This window comes from Phycodurus eques, chromosome 1 (assembly GCF_024500275.1).
Source record: "Phycodurus eques isolate BA_2022a chromosome 1, UOR_Pequ_1.1, whole genome shotgun sequence".
Taxonomy (NCBI): Eukaryota; Metazoa; Chordata; class Actinopteri; order Syngnathiformes; family Syngnathidae; genus Phycodurus; species Phycodurus eques.
This window is the reverse complement of record NC_084525.1, coordinates 19717096-19730073: the sequence shown is the minus strand read 5'-3', so window position 1 is coordinate 19730073 and position 12978 is coordinate 19717096. Positions and strand designations below refer to the sequence as shown.

The 12978-nt window shown below is 42.6% G+C and overlaps 1 protein-coding gene across 1 annotated transcript; it reads right to left on the bottom strand.

Moving 5' to 3' along the window:
• Positions 1-901: 901 nt before the first annotated feature.
• On the bottom strand, positions 902-12547 carry prdm2a (PR domain containing 2, with ZNF domain a). Its single transcript, XM_061681983.1, is given in 3 exon segments — positions 902-8543; positions 8545-10096; positions 12471-12547. Coding segments are annotated over 2 exon segments (3948 nt in total). The 5' UTR covers positions 10042-10096; positions 12471-12547; the 3' UTR covers positions 902-6092.
• Positions 12548-12978: the final 431 nt, after the last annotated feature.

Sequence of the window (12978 nt, the reverse complement as noted above, 5' to 3'; positions counted from 1 at the left end):
GCGCTGAGGGGGCGTCATCCGTTCTGACGTGACGCCAAGCGTCGCGTCAATGCAGAGAGCATCTGACGCTCAGCGTCATGTCATCGGTAAGAAAACTGTTCTATTCTGGCGTCTTGAAGACAAAAAGCTCCTCCAATGGGAGAGAGGCTGGTGGTGTGATTTTTGAGTGCTATTTTGGAGGACTTTTACTGAAATGGAGGACGCTCTAATACATGCGGTCTCTCTTTGTCCCGAAATCTCTGCTTAGCCTGAAATATACCTCAAAGTGGTCATGGTAAAATTGTAGCTCGCAAACAAGCCTAAACTCACCAAGGTTCCGACGAGCCATTACAATGGGATAAACCCGTTTCCTTTTTTTTTCTGCAGCTCATCTCTCCTCCTCCTCCGTAAAATGAGCAATGCCAGGGCTTTCTTTTGTAAAAAAAAAAAAGACGGCGACATCTTGCCGAGGTGCGATTTATTTCTTCAGCGGGAAAAACCTTTGTGTTTACTTCTTGGTTGGCTGCGACGTGAGCACTTCCAAATATGGGACGGCTTCACCCCCGTTGCCTTCAATGTTGCGCTGAGCAAGTGCAGAGTGAAAAGGAACTGTGACCTAGCAAGGGGGGGAAATCCAACAGGTGTGCGTACACACGGTTTGATAAGTCTGATTTTTTTGGGGGGGTCATAACACTAATTTTCCGCTTTCTGTTCGCACAGAGTAGAGAGTAAGAATTTAGTAAGAATCCTAAAAAAGTATTTGGACAGCCACCGATTGTGCAAGTTGTCCCCCTTAAAAAGACGAGAGGTCTGTAATTTTCATCATAGGCACACTTCAAATGTGTGAGACAAAATGTGAAAAAAAATCCAGGAAATCATATTGTATGATTTTTAAACAATTTATTTGTATATTCTTGCGGAAAATAAATATTCAGACATTCAAAAAGTTTAACTCAATACTTTGTAATGAAATCTTTGCTTGCAATTACCGAGGTCAAATGTTTGCTGAGGTTCTTGACCAGGATTGCACACACTGCAGCAGTTATTTTTGCCCACTTTTGGTGCAGATTTTCTCCCCATCTGTCATGTTTCGGGTCTGTCGCTGGGCAACATGGACTTTCAAATGCGTCCACAGATTTTATATTGGTTTGAGGTCTGGAGAATGGCTAGGCCACTCCAGGACCTTGACATGCTTCTTAAAGGGCAATGCACTCCTGAGTTGCCCGGACTTTGTGTTTGGGGTTACTATCATGCTGAAAGACCCAGTCACATTCCATCTTCAATGCTCTTAGGGAGCACCTCACGAAACATGGCCCCATTCATTCTTTCCTTAGACCTTTTGGGTCTTCAAATAGTGACTGAAAACCAGGTGCAAACAGCACCGTTGTGCATCACGATGAGTAGAGGAGGCACATGCAAAATGGGAGGCAAGAACGAGAATGGATCTTTTCCAGTCGTGCAAACATTTTTTGAATGCCAGAAACAACAATTATGACGGCATACTGTCTATTCGGTAAAGCAATTTTGGAACTTCTCAATCATCAGAGCTAACTTGGAGCCAATCACCAATGACGAAACTAATTTCAACTCAGCATTTCCTTGCCTCTGGGTCTTTTCAGCACACTACAAAAAATATCTGGTGCTGGTTCCTACCAAAGCACTTTTTTGGCTGTGCTGTCCCATATTTTAAACGCAATGTTGCACAGGATTTGCATTCGGGATGAGTTAAAGTCAAACAAAACATGGCTTCTTTGCATTTGCTAGCTTCTCCAAAATTATTGGAGGAATATATTTATTTGAGGTAACTCCGTAATATAGTGTTTGTTTGTCTTCAACTAACACTTCAAGTTTCACTTTGTGCTTGCAGTGCTCTCCAAAATTTCCCATGGTGAAAATAAAATATGAAATGGTGTTCTCCATCATTTTTACTCCTATTGAAAACAGTACATGCAATCCATCCATCCATTTTCTGAGCCGCTTCTCCTCACTAGGGTCGCGGGCGTGCTGGAGCCTATCCCAGCTATCATCGGGCAGCAGGAGGGGTACACCCTGAACTGGTTGCCAGCCAATCGCAGGGCACATACAAACAAAACATTCGCACTCACATTCACACCAATGGGCAATTTAGAGTCTCCAATTCATGAGTAGATGCAATCCGTTAGCGTAAACACGCCATGTAGCGCACGCTATTTAGTATTTTAGTAAAACATTGTAATCTTAATAAATAACACACAACATACCTACCAACACTGCACGCAGTCTGTTAGAGTGAACACCCACTGCTATTTTATCTTAGAAAGTAAGGCCTTATGAGTGGAGTGGAGAACAATTGCACAACACACAACCATCAAAATCTCATCCCAACTGGGGGACATCCTGGTCCACCAACTGGAGCTCAACAGAGACAGTAAATCAACAACAGAATGGCTTTCCAAAAAGAATATACACCTTCTGATTGAGTGGGCCAGTCAGTCTCTCAACTCATTTGGGATGCTGTGGAATGACTGCAACTGAGTGATTCACACCAGACATTGCTGAACTGAAACAGTTTTGCACAAAGGAATTGTCCATTTTGTGGATCTGATCTGCAATTGAAGGAAGGATTTAGTTGAGTTTATTGGTGCCAAAGGAGGCACAACTAGTTTTTAAATCCAAAGGTCTGTATACTTTTTCCACCTTCCACTGCGAATGTTAAAATCTTATGTTTAATAAACATGAAAACATAAGTGTGTGACATTAGTTTGAAAAGACTGGTTTTCTGTTGTCCAAGCAGCTCTCCGCATCCACCAACAACAATCCTTACCCAAACTAAAGAGGCCAGCTACCTACAGTTAAACAAAACAAAACAAACACTTTTGTCTATTCAATAATCTGCTGCAATGGTTAGCGCGGGTGGAGTGCACCACCTTCTGGACATTAGTCTACATCTGCAGTGTTGATTTCTCCAATAAACTTGTTCAATGGGATTCAGCAATTGTCATCTGTTGGCCAACAAATCGCCACACACACAGATTTTACACTAACATTCTGCATTTATTATGACCACACGCTTGGGGGGGGGGGAAAAAAAAAAAAAGTGCAAATCAAACAGCTTCCGACTTCAGAATCATTACATGGTTTTAAATTAATAAATATACACGACTTCATTTACATTTTGAAATGTTACACAAACGTTCACAGTCAGAGAGCAGTCCCCTGACACCCTGTACATCCAACATAATGCAGTCTGTGGGTGAGTTACAAGAATTGTAGAGGCAAAATTTTATTTTTTCCCCCCACTATCATTACTCTCACACACGTTAGTTCTCACAAATTAAAATTGTATTTGATATACAGTAGATATAACAATTACATAAGTACCCTGTTTAAACTAGTAGCTTATGAATATTTATGCAAATGAGATTAGTTGCAAGCTTCAACAGTCATTTACAAAACTAAACAAGTTGACATTTTCATTTTGGGATTCACATTACAATTTAATGTACATACGAAACAAGAAAATGTTACACAGACAGTAAGCCTGGATGAAGTGCTTGTGTTCTACAGTTGAATACTTTAAAGAAATACAAAAACTACATATACTGTATCACATGATATGACAGCAGCAGACTGCTCCTTTTCACCACTTTTGATAATTTTTGTGGTCTATGAGCTCACCACAGTGAAAGCAATGCATGTCAGTGTATTATTTTCAGGTACAGTACTTAGCATTGCAGATGACCGAAGACAGTTTCAGTCGATTTCATTTGGATAGCCGCTAAAATAAATTATTTTTTCTTTATCAGGACAACATTGAACTTTTATCCTTGATTTGTATGCCACAGGTTATCATGCCATATGCATTTGATGGTACGCGAATAGAATTGTTCTTATTACCTTCATATAAACACACAAAGGGCCAACAAAATTTACTCAGATTTTTTCTCTCGAGTTAACCCTGCCAAATACATTCCAAATAATCGCTTCTTGCATTTGAATCCTGAACAACTTTGAAGGGAAATGTTAATACTTTTGTGCTCTGTTCAATGACTCAATTTAAGTTTTAAGGTTAATGGTAAGTCATATCCTTTGTTTAGGCCCAATTTCCTCAATACCAAACAACTGAAGAACAAGTACAGAACATGCCATAAATAATTTAAACCCAAAAGGCAACATATGACTGATAAGGAAAAAGTAGTGCAAATCCATGCTGGCAGTGATTGCTGCTTGCCATCCTCGCCGAATGAACCGCCAAGCGAGAAATGAGAGAAGCCTTTCCAGCTTCAGTGCTTCCCCATTTCTTTGACAACACGTCGCTGTCAGATTAACTTCAAAGTGCAAATCCAGGCTATTGATGGAAAGTTGAAGAAATGTGGGACTGTACCAACCTACAAACTTCAAGCCCTCGCATACTCTGCACTCGCAGAAGTACTTCAGTTGTGTTCAGGGTTTTTTTTTTTTCTGTCCTCAGTTCAGTCATCTCTTGTACAGTGTAATGGATTTCAAGCCTTCGCTGGGTGAAGAGGTGTCAAGGGTGTGCATTGGCCTAAAAGTGACAGCATATGTTAACAAATCATTTGTTTCAATGGGTTTAAACTGGAGTTAAATCTGTACTAGCAAAGTCCTTACTAGCTATCATAGCTGTATGATGGAGTTTCTTTCAATGATATTTGATAAATTATGAAGCAACTCGTATCATGCTTGAGCACACGACACCTTTCATTCCACATTTCCTTTGACCAGTCTAAATGCTCCGTGCTCAAGCATGGGAAACATTCCTGGCCGCAGCATGGTTTGGAGAAGTGGGCCTCGGCACGGCACAATTGTAAATGATAAGTGCTCCTCCCATAATAGTAAATATACACAACAACTTAAAATCAAGTCAAAGTCCACATATTCTTGCTCCTATAATTAATATGATCAATCCTCCCAGGAGTTATAAAGAAATAAAATAACTATTTTAACTGCCAATGATTCACAATTTTTATGTGCACATGAAGAAAACGTGCCCTTTGCTTTTATCCCATCACATTAGTCAATATTGTAAGCACACACTGGAGGAGGGGGCGACATATATACACACTACTCCCAAAAAGTTAGGGATATTGGGCTTTTGGGTGAAACTGTAATGCACTATAACCTTAGGAGGTGAACTTAATTTGACCTTTAAACTTTTGAATTCACGTCCGATTGTTCAGTGTTTCAGTACATTTTCCACAACTTGCCGTTCTCTAACAAGAAGGTGAACGGCAAAATTCAAGTGTACTTTTTTTTTTTTTCGAAGGATGTCCACTCTTTTGCCTTTCTGTAACTCCTCCAGTCTCTCTGTAGCTGTTGCAACTTCCCTCTGAGAATGTCGTTTTTGAAACCTTACAATGGCGAGCTATTGTTAATCAATTGTTAGGTGTCTTCTCCGGCATAATGAAGCGCAGTGAACACCAGCTCCAATTAAAACAGGAAATGTATTGGCCCACCCACAGATCAAACACCTGTTGTGAATTTTGCTATTTAGCTCTTTGTTAGAGTACAGCAAGTTGTGCAAAAAGTACTGAAACATTGAGCAGTTGGACATGTGCATTCAACTGTTTAGGTAAGCTCATATTAGGTTCACCAGTATTGTTATATTTTATTTGTTATATTGCATGTTAGGTTTGTCCTGAAAATTCATCCGGGTGCCCGAGATCCCTAACGTTTTAGGAGTATGTATATTTTGGTGTTTGCTTATTTTGGGTTGCCTTTCTCAAGGGCACCACAACCACAAGTGTGGACCAGGCGGAAAAATCAGGTGCTCAGCCAGGGCTGGCCAAAATTTGCTGGAGCTTGTCAATCTTCTGGCCCTGTAGTCAGATGCATTACCCACTATGCCGTGGCTACTTAACACAATACATTAATTTTCGGTGCCACTTTGAATAACAGAAATAAACAGAATGACAGCATTTTCACATAGTCAGGAAAGTTGCAGTAATGCAGTGCCTCATCATTAAGTGATGGCGCAAGTAAAGCCACTGAAGCATGGTATCTATGCCCAGTGTGAGCGCGCCGACGGGTGGAGACCATGATAAGGCTATAACTACACTGGTTATTTAAATTTGTAATATTCTTTACACTACCTGACAGGGTAAGCTGAAAGGTCTTCAAGCTGTTGCGCTTTGCTTCGAGCTGCCACCAGCAGTTGCTTCCTCTCGGCCTGGGGCGGAGGGCTCACTTTGTTGTTGATTTGCTGGAGTTAGTTTAATTGCATGATGCACTCGGGTGTACTGGCGAAGAGGAGGGTTGAAAGGACGAACGGCGGGGAATTTGTTTAAAGTGGAAATGTCATTTTTTGAATCGTCCTTTATGGCTAGTTTAGGCCTCTTGTTTGAAAAGCTTGTTAGTCTAGGGGGCGTGGCGGGCCTCTTAGCTGGCATTGATGTCTGGAGTCTTGTCCTAGGATGAGCTGAGGCTTGTTGCTCATTGACAAGTGAGACCCCTCTATGGAGTCGTCCATCATTTTCCTTTGTCACAGAGATCCCACCCTCTTTCCTTGTCCTCACTTCTCTGGGTTTTTTGGGACAGACTGCCATGTGTTTGGTTCGGCTGCGTCGCATGGTGAACTCCCTGCTGCAGTGAGGACAAACAAATAAGTCATCATGCACGTGTGAAGGGGACACTTTATTTAGCGAAGATTTGTTCCTCTGGGGCATGACCCTTTGGACCATCTTTCGCTTCCTTTTGTTCAGTAATTTTAACTTCACTTTGACAGATTCTGATCTGTTGGACTGGCTAGCTCTATTTGAGGCATTACATTCATTTTCTGAGTTGGTAGTGGACAGGACTCCGTTTTGGCTTTTTGCAAAATGGCGGAGTGGGATGGGATTCTTCTTGGGCGTGTACCGCCTCTTATCGCTAGCATTGGCACAAGCCAGGATGTGCTTGTGCAGCTCCGGCATGTTATTGAAGCTCTTTCCGCACTTGGTGCACCGAATAGCTGTACTGAAGGTTTGTGGAATGTTGTGGGTGGTGAAATTTGTGGCTGAGGCCACCGACCCGGCAGGTGACCTGTTATGGTAAGGAAAGGGCGGGGGCTTAAAGCTAGGGTAATGCTGGTTAATGCCAAGACGAACATCAGGCACTTTGAGTTTGCCTCCATCTGAGGCCATGATTTTAATTGTTGTAAAAAATTCTTCAGAAGCCACATCCACTTCATGATCTTCCTTTTTCACCTTTTGTTCAGACACATCAGGCAATGGAGGCTCTTTGCTAACTTTAGTGGAGTAGTTGTAATTCTGAGGTCTTATTTTTCCCTTTTCTTCTTCAGTGAATGTACATTGCTGGGCAGGATGCAATTCCTCCTGATGCTGTTTCAGATTACAAAGGTAGACAAAGTCTTTAGGACATGCACTGCAAATATAAGTCTTGTCGACACCGTGTAGGCTTGACCGATGGTCGAGCAAAGCGGAGGGCTTGTCAAAGAGCAGAACGCAGAACTCGCATTTGTAAGGCCATTCTTCAGCATGGTCGCTAACGTGGGTGCTGAGTTCTTTCATCGAGTGGAACAGAAGGTCGCAGACATTGCAGATGAAGTTCTTGGTGAAAGTCTGCTGCTCTGCGTCACTCGGTGTGTTGCTTGGCGGTTCTGTCTCTTCAAACTTCTCAACTTGGTTTGAGTTGTCAGTAGATATTTCCACTGCAGAATCAGTGCTGTCAGCAAGTTCCTCGTCTGCTTTTGGAGGCGCTTCTTTGAGGCCTTGTTCTGTTTCTTCAGCTTGGGCAGGACAATCTGGCATCATTGAGGTGTTTGTGGACAATGTCACAGACTCCTCAATGCAGGACAAGAGAATGGTGGGGTCCACAGTTGAGGTGTTGGGCAATGACACAATCTGTTGCTGTTCTATGTGGTTAACAAGCATCGGCGTAGATACTGGAGGCTCAATGTTTTGTTGCATGGTAACAGCAGTGGGGACATTCCCTGGCGTTTCCAGGGATATTGTGCATTCTATCAGCACTGTGTTACTTGACATATACGAGTTTATGAGTGGATCGTTTAATGCTGCACTGGGTGTGAATGGCACCTCAGACAAGCTATGGTCTTCATTAATTGGCGGGTTAAGAGAAATTTGATCAGTGAGAAACATGTGGCCGGGTAGATTTAGAGAGGGGTCAAGTGGGTGTGAGAGAGTAACAAGGTTTGCAGCAGTTGTAGCTGAAAACGCAGAGGTTAAATCACACTGTGTAGAATTTATGGCATTTTCTGTGCAGATTACCAGCGGCTCCGGTGATATATTTGGAGCCAGCACTTGGATTGGTTGGCTTGAGGGCCTAGGAATAGATAGTGGGGGTGCCAGAACTGTGATTAATGATGGAGCAGTCGGTAGTACTGTGTGTGTAGTTGGGGGAGCAAATGATATAGTGCATGGTGAAGCTGGCGGGAAACCAAGAGGTGTAAGGGTGGCAGGTGCAGAATTCAGGGGACAGGAGGGGAGTGAAAGTCCATAAACAATTCCTTCTGCGACAGAGTCCACCATATTTTGACCTGTAACAATGGTGAGGTCTGACACAAGAGGTGTCTCACAATTTGCGAGGCTTACATTTTGCTCTCCAACTATTCAGGAGGGCCCTTTCCTGCATCCACACGTTTGAATTATCTTCTGAGGGGAAAACTAAATTTGATGTCAGCTGAGATTCTTCAGGGCTCCTTTTTTGCAAACTTAAATCCAGCGCAGCATCATCTGAAGTCCCAACTTCATTTCGTTTCATCGTATTAGAGAGATCCAGTGGTTGCTGACTATAGCAGCTGTCCACAGTCACAGGTGGCCAGCTCTCTGTTGAAACTGTAATTGCTTGAGGTTCCTCAATCTTTTGAGATGCATTTTCTTTGTCATTGACACTCACACTGTACTGGGTGTCCATGTGCCATAAAGTGGCGGCATCACCATCCATATCTGCTATTGCTGTTTCCTCATCAGATGTGGTGTTGTGCTGGGGAGAACTTTGTGGAGATCCAGTCCTTCTTTTAAACCTTCCTGTTGCAGCAGATACAGATGAGCAAGATGTTTGGCCATCTGGAAGTAGGGTGTCCTGCTTCTCTCGTAGAAACACAGTGGCTGAGCTTGGGGGGGCAAGTGAAGACTCTGTATTCTCTATTAACGAAGTTACAACTTCTGAAGAGGATGACAACACCACCACTTCAGATTCCAGTTCTGTTTGAATTTGGGGTAACAAAGGAGGTGTTGCTGTTCTTCTCTTGGCAAGTGCTTGACCCGGCAGCTCTTGGTTGCTCAGAATTGAATTGAAATTCAACCCCAGGTTCAATTGTGTGGGATCCAGAATCAGGGCATCTAGTCCAACCAAAGTTGAACATGCAGCGTGAACTTCAGCTGCTTCACAGCCACTCACTGTGCTTGTTGAAACAATTTTTCCATCAAAGTAAAAGCTGAGATTCTCTGAGATACTGCTGGAGACGACTGGCATGTAGTTTCCAGTGTGTTCCACTTCATTCTCCGCAACTTCTGCAGAAAGCTCGGCTTCCAGATTTGACGACGCAATAATTATCTGCTGAAGATTTTCCTCCTGAGGCGGCTCACTTTGTTCCGTATGTGCAATTTGCAGATGCTGGTTGTGGACTGTGCTCTCGTGCTGCTGCTTGTTGGTAAACGTAGTGAATCTCTTTTCGCTGTAGCTGCAAGCATGATGCTCGTACACCAGCTCGTCAGGTGGCACAGTGTTGCGCCCAACTAACAAAACAGGAGTATCACTGCTTTCAAGCTGTCCGTCTGAACTTACTAAAACTGAAGACTTCGTACTGTCATGCTGCAGCTGACCGAGAGCCAAACCGGAAGCCATTTTTCCATTCTTGCTCTTACATGAATGTGGCGCATTCTTCATCAAAGCGTGGCTATGCATGTGTCGTTCCAAGCCTTGCTGGCTGGTAAAACACCTCTCACAGTGCTGACAGGGAAAAGACTCCCAGCCTCTTTGAGTATTGTGAACAAGGTTGTCGGGAATGTCGGGTGTCATAATGGTGTTCTTTTGACAAATGTCGTCATCTTCCTGCTGTAGATCCTCACCATCGCCATATTCAGAGAATCGAGGGGTTTGCTCCATTTTCCCTTGTTTGTATCCAGTTCTCTGAAGAAAAGGCCTTTAACAGTTGTCACACCTGATGAATGAATAAACAGATGTAACTTTAGGAAACTAGCAAATGCCATAGGAATAAAGCCATGTGAGGACAACGCAGGGACTAAAGCGCCCACAACTAGGGATACATGCAAGGTAGGTTGATTGAAGTCTCTAGATTGCCCGTAGGTATGAATGTGAGTGCAAATGTTTTTTTGTTTATGTGTGTCCTGGGACTGGCTGGCGACCAGGGTGTACCCCGCCTCTCGCCCGAAGATAGCTGGGATAGGCTCCAGCACGCCCACAACCCAAGTGAGGATAAGCGGTACAGAAAATGGATGGATGTAGCAATTGAGACAAAAAAGAGCACACTATTTGGCTGCAACCAGCAGAGGCGCTGCAGATTGTACTCAACTACAGGAGGTCTTCAGTTTACGACCATAAGACTACTGTACGCCGTCACAAGAAGGCACACTCATTATTTACCGTAATTGTGACTTTACAACTGCCTTAGCATAGTTTAGTGATGGACTAAGGTGCATTGTGACTGACATAAAAATTTGGGGTTCGTCACCACTGTAGAAATGGAACTGTCGTAAACAGAGAGCTTCCTGTAGTACTTCTAAAGAGGAACATGACAGCATGATTAGTCTGCTGAATATAACACTGGTATTAAAATAGCAGTTCACCAAATTCAGAGATTCACCCATCACATAAAAATTATATTTACTCTCGTAGCTCAGTCTAAAAACTCACACGTCACACTGTACTACACAAAATCAGCAAGCTGTATTTTTGAAGAGTACTTTGACATGCCAGCCATTACGCAAACACTCTACACACATCACATTTGTACTGTTAGTACATGAAACAGAAGTTTAACAATTTTCTATAAAAGTCAGAATAATAACTTTGCTTCAACTTACCATTTTAACAATTTTTGCAGAAGCATTGGCATGCCTTGTACGAAGATGACAACCGACCTTGCTTACTGTCAAAAGAAGCCACACATTAAGAAATAAATCAATTTGTGACTGTGAGTCACCCATGAAATGCTACAAAAAAGCAGGCAGAATTGGCTGTTTAGGTACTTCATCATTATCATCAGCTCAAGTCACTGTTGTCATCATAAGCGTTGTCTTTGTCTAAAATATGATGATGTATTAACATGACACTCAAATACATCAAACACTAAAGACATGCTATGGAGGGTGGGGAAGTACAGGAATACTATTGCCCCCATTTTAAACATGATTAATTTCCACAATCCTATTTTGTGTCATACAACGCCCCTGCCTTTATTGCACAAAATCATGTGTTACCACAGCGCAGCGATAAAGCCGCACAAGGGTCCGGATTACAAAAAAAAATTGAACAAAATTAGAATTTGGGAAGAGAGCTTTCAGCTTTGCCGCCCCTGCGACATAGAATACACTGCTGACTAAACTGAAACTCTGAACATATTCCACTTTGAGCTTTCTTTTCTATGCGGAGGGACTTCCAGCTTGAAACTACTAGCCAGTGTTTCAAATGTTACAAATTGTTGTTTGTTGTTGAGTTACTTTAAAAACATCGATGCACCTCACACATTGTATATTTTACTCTAAAAATATCACTTCCTTGTAACTGTTCCGATAACGTGCTCCTGACCCCTTGTCAAGATCCTGATCTCATTTGGTTTTTATCTGGATAAATAATATTAAACACACAAAAATGAGTCGATAAACAGGCATTGTAACTTGTTGTTTCAAATACACGTGTACATTCAAATAGAACCCGAAACAAAATGTAAGCAGCGAACTACACATTTGGTAAATCGATAATTGAGACTAATGCCCAAGATGAAGGCCCCTTAGCAAAAAAAATATAATAAAATAAAATAAACGTTAAGATACAGTTCATACCTAATTCGGGTGCACTACTGCACTCAATCCGAAAATGATTGACTACAACGACGGGTGGTGCTTTTATCAGGGTTAAGCGTTAAACAGCTTAGCCCTATTTAAGGTGGTGGTGCGTTCAAGTGCCTCTCGCCTCAACTGGCTTGACGATGCCTGTCCTTGCACCGTTGCTAGTTGCCCACAAGACACGTCGCATTTCCAGCTCTGACTACAGCGGCTTCCCGTTAGCACACAGATCTACCCACCGACTCCTTCAATACATTAGCGATATACAACCCATAAAGGACATTAAACACAACGGCTGCGACTCTTGCAACACGTTTTCGACGATTAACTAAAAATATGCAGTGAACTGCGCAAGACTATCATGTTGGCTACTGCATTATCAGCAATGAGCTAGCTACGAGGTTTGCCCACGAACCTTGGCTACATTTCGATAATAACACTTAGACCCGACATTTAATAACTTGTCCGCAGATGAACGTTCGTTGGTGTATACATCTCTGAATTACGTACTTGATTTGCGACACCATTGTCGTCCAGTAGTTTCATATCCCTGCTGTGCAGGTTGTAAACAGCTGGGTGTTCTCTAATAGACCAGTGAGAAACGTGTGTTCCGATTGGATGAGTAATTGTCGTGGTCAAATTTGAACCAATCAGAGAGAGGTTTGTTCATTTACAGGACGACAACAACACGACATGGCAAAAGGAGTGCCTTTTAGGAGACCGTTCTGAAAACAGATTGTGCTCCATATTACGTGTTAACGCGATATTTATGGGTAGATTAAATCATGCAAAATGATAAAGGTCAACCTGTCACTCTTAGTGCATGTAATAACTTTCACCTGGAGATGGCGCAATAATACAGTATTCTTGGATGGATTGTGCTGTAATGGTTGCCCGTTTACCTGAATATTATAATCGCACGTCAAGTATCCATCCATCCATTTTCTGAGCTGCTTCTCCTCACTAGGGTCGCGGGCATGCTGGAGCCTATCCCAGCTGTCATCGGTCAGGAGGCGGG